Source organism: Merops nubicus, unplaced genomic scaffold (genome assembly GCF_000691845.1).
Source record: "Merops nubicus isolate BGI_N331 unplaced genomic scaffold, ASM69184v1 scaffold12384, whole genome shotgun sequence".
NCBI lineage: Eukaryota > Metazoa > Chordata > Aves > Coraciiformes > Meropidae > Merops > Merops nubicus.
Window position 1 is genome coordinate 393 of NW_008606268.1, and position 15,904 is coordinate 16,296.

Here is a 15,904-nt window from a genome sequence, read left to right on the forward strand (position 1 = left end):
TTGATCAAAACAGGAGAGATATGCTGTACCTCTAGTCCCTCTTTATTTTTCCTTCCCAGGCCAAGTTAATAGTTACAGTAATAGCAACAGTATTTATTTCCTTTTCAGACTAGCTGATTGATGTGTTGACATGCCTTGATTTATTTGGTGCAGCAACCAAGTGGACTCGGTGCGTTGCTCTGCATGCCAATCCCTTGCATTCTGTAGGCATCACTCTTGTGTATTGCCTTGTGTATATGACAGAGTGACTCTAATCGTTTAGCAATTCGTACTTCATCTGGACAAGGGAATTGTGAGAGGATCTGAATTCTGTTTCTTTTATTGGAGACAATGTATTTAACACCACCAGTTAAGAAAATTTACATGCATCAGTATTGTGAGAATAAAGACTACAAGATCTTTATAGGAAGCAGATTTTTTTTTTCTAATATAAATATATATCCATGCATAAAGAAAGGATATAATAATGGGGGTTAAGGTCTGTATTTTCCAAAGCAACTGCTATAGTGGCTAATGACTTTGGAAAGTATATGGTAAGTCAGACATGAGATCAAATGAAGGAAAGAGGGCTTCATACTAGGAGAGCAATGTTTACTGAGAGATAGCTGGAGCATCTGGAGATGAAAGGCAGGGCCTACCAAACCAGAGGGTCAGGAATAGAGATTAATTGCTTCCTACACTGTACCTGACCCAGATTGGGACTGTCTAGATTAGCTTTTGCAAAGCCACTAGATCTGTCATGCAAGCTGTTATTTTCTGCTTTCTCTGTTCTTAGTAAATGCCATTTTCCACAGCCCATGAGGCTTCATTGTGTGGTTTGGATTATCGGTCGCTTCAGAAGCTTGTTCCCTGGCATCAGCAGATCAAGGAACTGAGGCTTCAGGAAGCCCGGGGCTTTGGCTCCAGGAGGCAGGGACCAGGCACAGCCCTCTGTTTGCTTAGTGGTGGGCAGAGTCCATCCAAACAATGCCAGTGGAATTGTCTTTCTGGGCTACCTCTTCTTGGTTACCCTTCAGAATAGTTATTCTGCAGTGCAGGTGAAGGAAATTATTGTTATCATTAGATTGTGATACAGGTTATTTAAAGGCAGGAGACTTAGAATAATGAAAGATTGTGTTGAGAGAAGAAATATAAAGTAATAAATAAAAAACCTTTTTAGATGGCTTGGAGGCAGATTTGGAGAGCAGAGAACTGACTGCCCTTGGCTTCAGCCTAAAACCTAGGGGAAAACCCTCACTTTTTTCTAAGCATTTTTTTCTTGGGTGACTCCTGGCTATTTTGGACTAGTGTGTGAATTCCCTTTTGCTACAGGATTGCTCTGATTTATCTTCAAAGTGTATTTCTCTTGGTTCATTACTTTGACCTAAATTCTGTCTTTCATTGGTGACTGGTGTTTTTTAGATTTTATTTCTTCTCTAAATCTGTTAGCTCCAAACTGCATTTTTCCTCTGCAAGTGGTTTCTGTGGTTTGTTTTTTGTTTGAGGTTTTGTTTTGGGTTTTTTTTTTTTTTTGGTCAGATGTTCTCTCTCCTGAGAGGCTGTTGTCTCTTTATCAATATTTTATCTGTCTGTAAAGCATACTTCTGTGGGGTAGCTGTTTATTATAAAATAGTGTCTCTCTAAAGTGGATCTTATCAGTTCTTGATCTCTTTCTGTCTTGTCTACCTCTTCCTTAGCTAGCTGAGTGGCTTTAAGAACTGTACCCTATCTATTTTAACAAAATGAAATGCAATCATTATAATGGCAAATATTAAACAGCAAAAGTAGATACATCAGAATCCAGTACAACTTCCAGCAGATACTTAGGACGGAGCTTGATATTGTGCCAGGTGTTTATAGGTACAAGAGAAAAATTCTGTGCATTTCATTCAAATGTAAATATTGCAAAATTGGTTTTCATGGAGTTTTCATCAAAATTAAAACAGTAAAATAAATAGCAGAAAATGCCATATATACTGACTACCTTCGTCTTTTTTTTTTTTTTTTTTTTTTTTTCTGTCGTATGAGCCAGGCTAAACATTATTGATTCAAATGCTTTCTTAATCCAACTCTTTTGATTTTGGTGACACTGAACTAGTGATGAACCTGAACCATGAACTTTACAACATTGCCTTAATTCTACTCTTTCTTTAGCGTATGGCAGCTAAATTACTGATGCTGTTAGAGACAAAATAATTTATGTCAGGAGATTATAAAAGCAGAAAAAAAAAAAAAAGTGGAAGACAATATTTGTGAAAGTTTCTTCTTGTTATTTGAATGTAGATAGATGGTAGGTAGAAAGGAAATTACTTTTAATGCAGGCTGCACGTTTCAATAATGACAAGTATGTTTCTCTCAAGAGTAAACTGGAGCCTCAGAGCTCGTTTACAGATACCTTGATAGAAATAATTGCATTATTTCTCCTCTGTCTGTAGGCAGTCACTGAGAGCTTTTTTCGAGGTACTCTTCTTGACACAGACGATTTTGCAATATATACATACAAAAAAAACCTATGCAGTTTTAAAAATAATTTCCTTAATGCATATTACATATTGTCCTTTCAATAGCACTAAGTACTTCTGGCAACCTCTTAAGGTATCCATTATTCATTCTTCATTAGCTGATACTCCAGTCTACTCAGGAAGTACAGAATTCAAAGATCTTGAGGTTCAGTGCATGGTAGTATTTTCTAACCATGTATTGCTTGATATACAGCTATAGATCAGGGATGTTCTGAAAGTCAGATGTTCAGCAACTCAGTCATGATTTCTTTTTTTTATACACAAAGATCAAGAAAGTGTCCAATAAATGATGTTTGAAATAACAAAAATTTCAGGATTTTTAAATTTGCTTTTTGACTTTTAAGCCTTCTGAATTCACTGAGAGCATGTTTTCTTTTTCTTCACTGAAACTGTTAGCTCAGTCTTTTGACTGAGTCCTGATCTTATGCTGTAATGAGACAGACTTTTGCTGCTTCAGTAATATAAAAAGGCCTTAAACCTTCCCTGCTTGGAATAGTGCTCCTCAAAGTGCAATTCTGCTTTATTGCTGATGCTAACATGGCGGTGTTGGGGTTTTCCAGACAAGTATGTCTGGAAAATGGAAAAAGATTGGTCTGCTGCCATCCATGCCTCAGAATGGAAGGAACACAGATTGCTTTGCATGCTCCAATTCTACATCCTTGCTCTGAGGACTCCTCAGTTCTAGTGTGTTTTCCTAGAAAAGTTGTTAAAATTTACTTCAGTTAAGTATGTAATTTTTAATTCTCATACTTTGCTAATATTGTGGGTTTTTAGATGTCAATATGAAAATTGAGGCCCTGTTGAAAATAGATTATTGCATTTCCACAGAAAAAGTCTTTTAACTTCTGTGCCAGCTGGGCTGGTTATCTATGCTTTCCAAATATTCACAGAGCAATAAGAAGATATTACTTGATAATTGGAAGATGCGTTTTGCTGCTTTTAATTGAAAGATATTTGTTGCTATTATTGATTGTGAAGCATATCCCTATCTATATCCTATGGCTTCTGTATAAATGTGTGCTATTAATAACTATAAATAAATGTCAGCCAATAAGGACTTTGGGGGTTTGAGAAAACAATCAAGAATGACAAAAACTGGTGGCATACAAATACTTGCAGGTAAGACAGATCTGCAGCATTGCCATTTGTCCTCCTGACCTTGTTGGTTAAGCTGTTTATTATTGCCTCATTTGTATTATCTGCAGGCTAGCTGTATTGAAAAATGCCTTAAAACAAAGGGCGCAAAACCATTTCACAGCACTGAGGGTTACATGTTTATACAGGTAAAGCAATGCAAGGAAAGCTTACAAGAGTCTTCTCTTCTCCAGGAGCTTCACTGTTTTTGTACCTTGTAGATCCTGTTCTCTAACCCTTTCTCCTGCATTTGTTTTGGTATGAGTTATGTGAGTACACAGGTTATCCAGCAACATGATTTTCAAGTGCCAGTACTATTAAAAGATCACCGATTATGAAAGCTACTGACTACAAACATGAAAATACAATCATTTGTGATTTTTTTTTAGAAATATCTGAGGGTTTGTAAAAGTGCTTGCACTGAGGGATGTGTATGTAATGTGTATGTTTGTAATGTGAAATATCTATTGGTCATTGGTCATTTCCCTTGTAGCTCTGATATGCCTTAAAATACCTATTTTAGGTTTGCCAGAACCAAACAGAGACAGTATATTCCAAGGACTGACAATGGATCAAGGATTCTACACATCTAAAGACTTCCTACCTTTGGTAGCAATGGCAAGTAAACCAGGTGTGTGACGATGTGTTTTTGTTGTAATAATGTTCAGTAAGTCATTAGCAGTTATTGATCTATCAAAATGGCCAGCTGATTATACAGCAGCACATCCAATTACAAAACACCTCCCAGTGAAGAGGTCTGGAGCAGGGTATTTATTATCTTGGTTAGTTGCAACCTCAAGAGTGTGGTCAGAAAAATGAAGTCCTAGAGACTGTAAAACAAATAGTCATATATAAAAAAATTAAGCACGTGGCAAATCATTGCCCCTAGTAAGTTGTATTTGTTATTTTGAATTATATTCAAAAGATTTCATAAGCTTCTCATTTGTATAAATTAACTTGATAAAAATAATAGATTTTTTCAAGACCATCTTCTATATACTAAAAGATGTTGCTGACCCATACAAATCTGCTGCTTTTTATATTGTTGATAAATTATTTCACTTGATCCCAAGTCATGTGCGGCATGCTTTGCACACACATTTGAGGGAGCACTTGTTCCTTACCCAAAGAACCTACAGTCTAAGGCTGAGGATGACAGTAGCATGCCAGGAGTTAAGGCAATACTTAGTTCATAGGCACAAAACACAGTCTTGTTTTATGTGGTTTTACATCATTTTTTTTGAGTACAGAGATGGCTGCATTTGCACCCCAAAGAGAATAGCTGTTTTCAGTGGCCTTGAATGTGAAGTCAGAAGCCCTAGATGGATGTATGAGATGAGACTTGTGATTTTTATGTCATGTTCCCTCATGATCTAAATTTTCCAAAGTGCTGATAGAAAAGAAATTCCATGTACAGTTTTCTGGACATATATTTAATGCAGTATGTGGTCTTGTACACATGACTACATATTTAAGCACAGATACATCTTTTTTATCTACAACCTGGTTTTCTTCTGAGCATTCAGAAATTTATTCAAGTATCATACAGGATTGCCTGCTTATTTAGCAGACTTCCCATAAAAAATGTGTTTAAGAACATATCTTCTGCAGCAAGTTATTCTGCATAAAACTAAACTTTATAACCTTATTTTATGCAAAATATTTAAGAAGGGAAATTCTACATCCTCTCTGTCCCATCTCTGCTTTTTGGATCAAATGCTTATTTCTGTCTGTTTTCTTAAGCTCAAAGGGAACTCAAATGATTTGAAAGAAATGGTAGTTTTTTGTTGTGTTGTTTGGTTGTATGTTTGTTTTTAAGAAAGTGATGTTTAAAAATGAAACAGATTGAGAATCTGCTGTTTAAAACATCTGTAGATTAACAAAGGAGAAATAAATCCTGCAAAACAATCCTCTTTTGTAACAATTGAACTAAAAATGCTTTATAGAATTCTCTATGGGAACGTATACTGTAAGTTACCTGCCTGCATGAGTATCTATGTACTATAATCTGCATCTTTTAACACTTTGCAGAATAGGACTTTCAATTTAGCAGGATGTGATTTTTTTAAAAAATATTAAGTCTACAATGAAAAAAGAGATGAACTTTGAAGAACTAACCTGTCTGACAGACAGTTATAGATAGCTCTTTGGTGTTTGTTAATTAATGTGGTCTCTTTTATTTAATTTTCCTAGAGTCTATCTGTAGCTGTAGCCACATCTTGCTCTCCGAAACATGGAATTTTAAAATAAAATATACATTTCCTATATCATACTCTAAGATCCTCATTTTTTTACTGGAACAGTTCTCTAAGTAATAGGCATAATAGACTTCTTCACAGTAAAATATATATTCAGCCTGCGTATTAAGTTCTGAATGCCACTTGTTAATATGCTTTCCTTCAAAAAGGGCTTCCCCTTGCAAATGCAAATCTGTGTATTTACCTTGGCAGTGGCCTTATTACCAAGAGTAAAGTGGGCTGCCGTGACTGATCCCTTCTAGAATAGTGCTGTCATGGCACTCTGAGCTGCCACTCCCTTGCTGCACTTGTGCTTTTTCCACTATAAATAAATAATAAATACAGTGCTATATACTTCGGGAAGAAAAAGATAATGTTTGCCACACATTAAGCATTGTATAAATGGAAAGAGAATATGTGCATTGGGATATTGTTTCTCACTCCATTTTATATGTGGAAATTAAATGCACTGTTTCCTTGAATTGTACTTATGTTTCTTTACATTTGTACATGAAAATCTCAAGCTACTATAGCAGGATACTTCAGTTACAGTGCAATGATTAAATGGTCAGCTTAGCACCTCCTGACTGAAATTATCATGGGCTTTTTGAGAATATAGATATATATTGTTTATGACATTCATTTTTAATTTGAAATAATTTGTCTAATCAAGAGTGACTTGTATTTAAACTTATGATAAAGTGCAGTTTCCTACAAGAAACACACACGGTTCAGTATTTCATGTATAATCAAATGCAAGCTGTAAATGACAAACACATAGTTGTCATTCTTTCTGTGTAACTTTTTGCAAATTGTTTAGATTTATAAATTAACTGTAGATTAAATGTTTTCTCCCAGTGGATAATCTAGGAATTACTGTAATAACAATATTCTTTCTGCCTCATGTTCAGCTGCTTAAAGAATAGCCTCTAAGAACCATTTCGTAGCCAAAACTGTCAGTGCCTTGTAGAAAAAAGGGGACTAACTTTGAGAAACTATTACACAAAACTATCAACAACCGTTCACCTTTTGAAAAATATCTAATATTATTCTTTACAGTCTGTTAAAGGGTGTTATTTGTTTTGTTTTTAACTGGGAGGATGATGAATCTGGTAAGAGAGAAGCTTACTTTTTGAATAAAAAGATCTCACAACGCTAATTTCAACCTGACAAGACCCTCAATCCTACAAACGTGTTGTCATTTGAATTCTTTCCAGACAGAAAGGTGCAGCTGCTTTAGAGTACTGACTATGAAATTATGTATATGAGTATATCTTAAAAGTGGGAATAAAACTGTCTTTCAGTGAAGCAGAATAATTTGATAGTGACACTCCATGCTTGGAAACTGTAAGATGCAATTTTACACTGCTTTGAGTACAAGTACCTTTTGAGCTGTCATGCAGAAATGGTTTCTCTACTTGAAAATGGGGTTTCCCTTTCATCTTTCAGGGATGTGTGCCTGTCACACTCCATTGCCATCAGTACATGGAACTGTGATTGTACTTGGGGCAGGAGACACTGCTTTTGACTGTGCGACATCTGCTATACGCTGTGGAGCTCGTCGTGTGTTTGTGGTCTTCAGGAAGGGATTCACTAACATCAGGGCTGTCCCAGAAGAGGTAAATTTGAGTAACAGCATTGATGAGAAAGGATGCTGGTTGTTACTTCTACCAGGCCTGAAAGCGTGCACCTAAAAGACACCTACTGAAGGGTTTTTTTAGTAGGAGTGCTCTTAAAATACACAACAGTGTTTATTAGAGAGTTAAGATTCACTTTATATCATCTCTGTATAAATAATTTTCCGCTATTGTACCAGTTTCCTGTAAAGTCAGAGAGATATGTTTGCCTATGGTGGTAGAATATCTTGTAAATTAGAAAATACAGTAAAATTTTTAATCTTGGAAGCACCCCAGAGTTCAAACAGCTATCTGAGTATTGTAGGGGACTCTTCAGGTCATGGTTATGTCCTAGAGTGATACCTTCTGGCTGCTCTCTGATGAATCTTGGTGATTCTGATGTTGCCTTGGGAACCTATAAAATCTTGTGAGAAAATTACTTACAATGATTTTGGTTTCGAATCACTGCCAATGGCATTAGAGCATGTCATTCATCGCAGATTTCAGTGTTGAATTTGATTTTTAGTTTGGCTTTATGCTTTGGCATTTATCAGGACATCTGCACATTTTGAAACTGACTCTACTTCCTCAAAGCATCTGTACTACAGCAGTTTTTTTCAGATTAGATTTTCTTGTTTTGGAGGTATTTTTCCATTATCATTTATTTGATACATACTTCACACTTTTGCATACTTGAGGATATCAGGACATCTAATGCATCCTTATAATTAAATTTATGGTAGTTTGGTAGTCTGTTTCAGGAAAGTGGGCATCTTAGAGATCCTATGGGAGGAATGGAGGTGCTAAAAATGTAGAGGTTCTCTTGATGCATAATTTACTTCTTTTTCACTTCATTTATGAGTTCTAGGTACAATGTGATGACTGAAGCCATTGCACAGACAGACTCATGCTATTCAGATTCTGACTAATCAAGAATCAGCTGTCATTATGAACCAAAATCTTTGTTAGAAATCTGGGTAAATTCCAAAAAGTTGTCAATGTACTCATCCAATTATGTAGTGGCCTTGAAAGAAACTAAAATAAAGGTAGCTTCCGCTAGTAGTTGCCATTTTAGAATGACATCAAGTTGGATATCACGTGTTCAAAAAAGTTGTCATGTAAACACAGACAATCAAATCCTGAAGACTTTGCTAAAATAAAAATTTTGATTTCAGCAGTTTTACCACAGCAGAGATTCAGAAGATTTTAAAGTTGGATTGTCATTCAGAAAACTGTTGTTTGCTCATGGTAGTCAACATTTAATAACACCTTAATGTCACAGTAAACAAAATCAGGGTGTGTACTTAACAAATACTAGGTCTCTTCTTAAAAGACTCAGAGTTACATAAAGTAACTCTTTTGCCCTCAAAAGAGTTATACATATTCAAAGTAACAGGGAACAGTATGGAAATATAATGGAGAAACATTTGTGTTGCAAATTTACCTAGTGCCATTGTCTAGAACCGCTTGATTTAGTAGCAGGGGAGGCCCTGAAGTTGGTATTAAAATGACTGTCTGTATACCTCACACAGATGACTTCTACACAGACGAATGCTACGCAACATATTGAATCAAAAAATGTTTTATGGTGTTTTTCCATAAAAACACAACGTTCAAGTTATATATTTTATTGCTTCTCCTCTACAGATGGAACTTGCAAAAGAAGAGAAGTGTGAATTTCTGCCGTTCCTCTCCCCTCGGAAAGTTGTACTTAGAGGTGGACAAATTGTTGCTATGGAGTTTGTTCGAACTGAACAGGACAGTGATGGAAACTGGAAAGATGATGAGGATCAGGTTGTCCGTCTGAAAGCTGATGTGGTGATCAGTGCCTTTGGCTCCATTTTAAGCGACAATAAAGGTAACCCTGAGTAATGCATTCTGCAAATGCTGATTGCTACTTTACCTGCTGCCATTTCTGTCCTTTGACAGTCTGTGAAATGAGCCTTCCGGAGGTTATACAGCTTGTGACTGCTGGCCCTCTTCACAGGAATTTCTCTGCCTTTTAGGTATACCTCTTAGAATAAAGCTTGAGGGTCTGATAACAAAACAGTTTTCTGCGTATCACTGTATAAAGCAGGAACTCAGATTAGAGGTACAGTTGCCAAAATATATCCTGATTTCTTTTCAGTGTAAATGGGAGAATACTGTTGGGGATTTATTCTGGTCTCACTAATTAATTTTGGAGAAACTCATTATATTACAACTTTAAACTGAATTGATCTGATCTCTGAAACATTTTTATATTTATTTTTACCTATGAAATTAAGCAAGAATTAAGACAGCTTCATTGTTCTAGTTCAGCTGGTCTAAGCATCGCTCATTTCTTGTGCGTACTCCAGAAACTATGGCTTCTCTCATATATACAGGATTTGTTAAATTCACCTGTGCTTGTGTCAGCTTGTAGTTGCACTTCTCAAGCTTAGGTCATAAAAGTTAACGATTACATAGTTCCGTAGTAAAGATGGAGAAATTGGCACATAGATGACATTTCAGAGATTGAACAAATTGTCTCGATGTAGTGGAAAGAGAGCTGAAAAACATGCATAGAACTAAGAACATGGGAGAACTAAGCAGAGCTCGGACTGTTCTCCTCTGACACTAGGTTAGATTTAAAGAGTTCAGGCACATACATCAAATGTGCCTCGAAAGTAAAAACCACTGACTCAGTAGAAGATAGATTGATAAAATGAATAGATCTTCAGCCTTGAGAAGATCATCAAGGTTAGCAGGTTCTGAAAGCCTCAATGATCAATGTGCCTACCTCTCCAGGGCACAGTTGTGCAAGCCAATTAACCCATAACATGTTGTCATGGTCCTTTGGGTATAAATGCTTTGACAGAGAACTTGGCAAGTGCCTCAGAGTGCACATCACCAGAAAATCTGGTAATCAGATGCTGATTCTGCCGGTGCAAAGGGAGTTTCAAAATTTCTTAGCATAATGTGGTTTTGTGGATCTTTTTAATCAAGGAAACTCATAAATCTAAAGTAATCTAAGCAGAGTCTAGTAGCATTTGTGGACGTACCTCAGGCTTATAAAATATATGAATTCTCACATCTACATTTTCTGTATGTTTTAAATGAAGTTAAAGAAATGAGTTTTCTGATAGTTTCTAGACTTACCAGTAAAATTATGCAAAATGTGTACTGACTTCACAGGAAAACAAAACATTAGTTAATGAAGATAAATTGTGGGATCCATTGAAGAATTTGAGAATATAGCGACTAGCAGAGTTGTCTATAATCTGACTGAGCCACTTCCTGTTCACCAGTCCAATTGTATATAAAGTTAGACCATCAGACAGCCATGAGAAGAGTCTCCTACAGTAAAAAAGAGGGATGGACCTCGTTCCTTGAGGAACCTGTGAAGCTAGTTCCAGGACCATTCCTATCCTGAGTGTATTCCTGTTGCTTTGGGATAGGTTTGTGCAGCCTAGGGTGTTATCTGGGCAGCAGCTGCACCCAGCTACACCCAGTGCTAATTACACAGGGGTGCCTCCTGCTCCAAAGGGCACAGGAGGGCTGCAGTCTGTCTCTTTGAGAGAACAGACTCCCATTCCACTTGAAGGTGTATTGCTGTATGAATAGTCTGGTATCTGTGCTGATCATGTTTTGGGGCTCAGTCTAACCTCCAGGAAGCAGGGAGAAGATGATTAAGATTTTTTCATGAACTACTCTGATGGTGGCTTTGATTTGACTGAGAATTTTGGAAAGTTTTGTTGTGTTTTAAAGCCTCTGTTTATTTTTTTTTTTTTAAAGTTTTTCTAGAACCTCGTGATAAATCAAATGTTAGCCTATTCAGTCAGTATGTCTTGTGATTCATAGACCCTATGATAAAGCAGTGATTGTGTTTTCTCCCACATTAAAAACTGCTTCAGCTAGAAGGTTGAACTTACTATATGGCTTAGCTGTAGTACGGTGCCAGCCTTTTATTTCTTAGTACGTATTCACTGTCTAAATTAGTGGTTTTGAGATTTTTAAATAGGAGTATAAAATGGGAGGGGAAGAAATTCGTGCAGTGAGCTGATCATGAAAAGAGAGTCATTTACCTTGGGAGTGAGCAGTACACCTCTGTTTTGCATTGTATTTTTGGTGAAACTGCTAAAAGAAAAGCAATCAAATTAGGACGAAAAATGCAAAGCATTTGGTTTGGATGTTGTGAAAGTGAAAAAAAACCTAAGACCTGAAGAATAAAGTGTTTATTTTGAATATGCCATTTCCATTGCTTTTAATTTTTTATTTGACTAAGCTGTCCTAATGAAAGTCAAATTTCATACTGACCATTGAGCTGGACTAAAACCAAATCTCAGCATACATAACAAAAAGAATTTTTTTAAAATCAACATGAAAAGCACTGTATATTCTAAGTTGTTTGGTTTTTTTTTCTTTAAGAAAGAAAAAAGCAGCACATTTTTGTATTAAAGGGATGGAGATATTCAGATATTCTCCATCAAAAGATGGAGATGAAAATATTTGAGCTACTCAAAACTGGACAATGCCATAAGCCAACTGACGTGGAATGGGTTGCCCAGGGAGGTAGTTGAGGCCCCATCCCTGGGGGTCTTTAAGGCCAGGCTGGATGAGGCTCTAGACAGCCTGATCTAGTGGGAGGTGTCCCTGCTCATGGCAGAGGGGTTGGAACTGGGTGATCCTTGTGGTCCCTTCCAGCCCTGACAGATTCTGATCTGTTTTAGCAGAGGACTTTAGAGCCCTAATGGCTCAATGGTTGGACTTGATGATCTTAAAGGTCTCTTCCAACCTAAAGGATTCTATGATTCTATGATCTGACTTGGAACTTGATCTGACATTGAAGAATGGGATGGACTAGGTGACCTCCAGAAGGCCTTTCTAGTCTGAATTATTCTGTGACTGGATGACTCAGAATTGATGCGGGCTGAATAAACTTATTAACTGTTGCTCATACAAAGAGCTCTATCAACTGACCTAATTCATAAGGCACCTCAGGGAACTGCAGATGCAGTATTGGTAAGGGCTAAGCTATCCGGTTATGTCCTATTTGTTATTACTGTTGTTAAATGTTGATGCTACTGATACAAAAATAAAGAAAATAGTATGAAAACCAGAGGGATCCAAATCAGACTTAGCCCCAGTTTAGCAGTGTTCAGAGCAGCCTTGATGCTCTAGTTTCAAAGTTTTCTGTAACAAGACATAAGCACGTGGGTGACTGCTATTCTGAGCAGAAATAGCTTGTAGGTTAGAAAGCTTCTTCTGGTTTATCATCATCAACAAGATGTCTCTTATTCTTACATGGTAACTATTAAATTTGCAATTGAGACTCAGTCTGCTCACAGTAGGTATTTAGTCTTCTTTGTTTTGTTAACAAATGCCCTAAGTCCATTTTATGCTCGGGAAGTTGCTAACAGACAAAACAGAGGGGTTGCCTTCTAGACTGTTTTAAGAACATTACCATCTTACTGAAACCAGTAAAAAAACCCCAACCAACCACACAAAAAAACCCAACAAATTATTCAAATCAAACTGCTGCAGATGGAGTAAGAAAAATGTTTTGCTTCATGTTGGGGGAAAAAAAAAAACAAACAGATTTTGCAAGCACAAGCTGATTTTTTTTTTTTACTGTGTATCTTACCAAAGCCTTCAAGCCATCATAACTGACCCACATACACAAAGAACTGTGAGAGAATTTTGTACCTTCCTTGTGTTACTGCTCTTTTGCTTGGTTTGTTATTTTGGAGGCCTACATTGCATTAGTGAATTATTGAAATATTTTCTTCTGTGACCATTCTAAATTGCAACTACTCCATATATACAAATGTAATTCTGTGTACTCCTTAGTGCTGCATGCAGCCTCAACATCATGCTGAACACCAATCCTGTTGGTTTTAAAGTCTAAACTTTGAGTACCCTTTTTCTTATCTATTTTGTTCTGATATGCAAAAAGGAACAATAATTTTGGAATGCAAAATTTTGCACTGGAACAAATGTCCTTGTTCTGATTTATTTTCCTGAATTTCACAGGAGAACCATGGAGAAAGTCTGGAAAATAGTGCACTTGTTCAAAACAAGTGCAGGACAGAGGACTAAGGCGGGATAGGGAACTGGCAGTGGAAGTTCATTTCAATACTCTCTTTAGCATGTAGCAATAAAAAGGAAGTATTACCATTTGCCAGAACACTGCATCTTAGGATGAAAATGTGTATTTTATTTTCCTGGAGAGACAAAATAGGGGAATGCAAAAGTATCCAAGCAAACTCCAAATACTGCTTTTGCAAAAGACCCTGGAAATAGTAGGCTATTTGTGAGCAAAAACGTATTTTATTAAATCTTTCTTAGTAGCTAGCTCTTGCATGGTAACTGAAGGGCAAAATTTTTTTTTCTGGAAATCAGTCACAATTTTCAGATATTTTTGTTTTACTTTTACTATCATCTTGCTTGGAAACTGCAGTAGCAAAGCCCAGAGGGCTTACTAGAAAGCAAATATAAATTTACTCCAATAGTTTACAGTTTTATTATTTAGCCCACTCTTACTTAATATTGATTACTATAGATTGAGAATCATTTACTAAGGAAAAAATGAAAAACCATGTAGAGCTCTGAGCTCATATGTGTAAACTATTTTAGTTTTCCTTTGTACAAGTGCAGAACTTCAACTGGTAGAAAACTCAGAAAACCTGCAACAAGTGTTGAGTTTCTTCATACAGCCAACTCAGACAACTGGGTAGTTACAGTCTCAAAACACTCAAGCCTTTACTATCTAACAAAGACTAGGAGGGAAGAAGAGAGGTGGCTGTGATGACCCAGCTGGGGTTGCCCACAGGGGTGACTTGGTGTCTCTCTGGTAGCACAGCATCTGCCTCACACCCACAGAATAGACTTTTAGTCACCATATTTTTTAAAAAAAATATTATATAAAGGTGAAATTTATGTAGATTCAAGAGATTCCTAGTGAAATAGGTAGGAGCTGCTGAGTTATTTGGAGTAGGGTTTTCCTCCACAAATAGTTTTACTGAATGAGTTTGTGTGCAGCAGTTCCATGCCCTGCAGTGGTTCCCAATTTCCAATATACAAAAATGGCTTCATGATGACTTCTAAAGCCCGGTTAACCATAGAGCAGGAGTTCTGCTCTTTCACCCAGCAGACATCAGAACATTGCTGGTGAAAGGCAGAAAATAAAGTCTTGCAGCAGGAGCTAGCAAACCTGGACCTAGCTTTATCCAGTGAAACCACTTTTTAATCCTGGTTCAGTATGTTAGTGGGGCAGAGACAGCAGGAAGCATGGCTGTGCCATTCTTTATTTCCTGGGCATTTAGACTGGGCAGTGTCAGCAGTTAATCAGTTTATTGGTGCGTGTGACAGCTGTAGTTTTACATTTCAGATTAAGAAAGTTGCAGTATATTTGTATTTTTCTGAAGTAATGCTACTATTCACTGCAAAGGAATTCTGTAAGATGGATATCAAAAATAACATTAATGAGCTACTAAAGCTAAAATTACAGGAACTTATGAAATTGGTTAAACATAAAAACCATTAAACTGTTTATTGAAGCTTCACAGATATACTGCAGCTAATGAGCATTTCTGCTATTTAAATAAGCCCAAATTGAACACACATTACATGGATACATAATTAGTCATGGCAGTCAAACACACACAGACTCACTTTTAAAGCTTTATTTGAGAAATATTTTCCATTTGATTTGTTTTGTTAATTAAAATATTTTTCTGTATTCACTTATATTTTAATATTGTTTTTGCGAGTGCTATAATTTACTGCTGCTTCTCCATTTGTGTTTGTTTGCTTTGTTAATATAGCAAATTTGGAATATATATTCAGAACTGTCTTTTTGTTCTGTGTTATTTGTGTTAGCATCACTTAATAGCATCAGAATAATTCGATTGTATGTTGTCTTTCATCTGGAAGGATCTTTTCAAATGATATATAATATCTCACCAGGATATGGAGAAGGCAGCACAGCCATGGGATTATACTTTGGATTTTCAAGAGAAAACCCATGTTAGTTTTAAACTTTAAAGGGTGTGAGGTTTCAGGGATTTAAAAGACACATTATCTACTTTGCTTATTGTTCAGTGTCAAATGGCAATTCAGAGAACCAATAGTTGGGGTCACCTCCTTTTAAGCACAGGTTTGGCTTCTAGACTCTCTCTCACCCCTTGCAGGGGCAGAAAAAAGACTTCCCTTTGTGAATACCAAAGTTTTCTCCTTTTTTATGCAGGTGTTCTAGGAGGTGATCCCTTCAGCCTCACAGTTGCCCTGGGTACTAGATCCAAATTGTGAGGACATTAGGAACTCTTACATAAGATGCTTTTAAATCATACCTTTATTTTTACTTAACCTAAATCTTGGAAATTATAAAAAAGACAGAAGGAAATAGCTGCTGAATACCACATCAACCTTGCCACCAGGGAAATGTTCTTTCCCT

General features: G+C 36.6%; 1 protein-coding gene across 1 annotated transcript in view; it reads left to right on the forward strand.

Moving 5' to 3' along the window:
- Positions 1–3,586: 3,586 nt before the first annotated feature.
- Positions 3,587–15,904, forward strand: part of DPYD (dihydropyrimidine dehydrogenase) — a gene marked incomplete at its 3' end in the record, with an annotated part of 141,579 nt that continues 129,261 nt past the window's right edge. Inside the window, exons 1-4 of the mRNA XM_008939591.1 lie at positions 3,587–3,620; positions 4,159–4,266; positions 7,322–7,491; positions 9,136–9,346. Coding sequence (XP_008937839.1) covers positions 3,587–3,620; positions 4,159–4,266; positions 7,322–7,491; positions 9,136–9,346 — 523 coding nt within the window. The remainder of the gene's footprint in view (positions 3,621–4,158; positions 4,267–7,321; positions 7,492–9,135; positions 9,347–15,904) is intronic.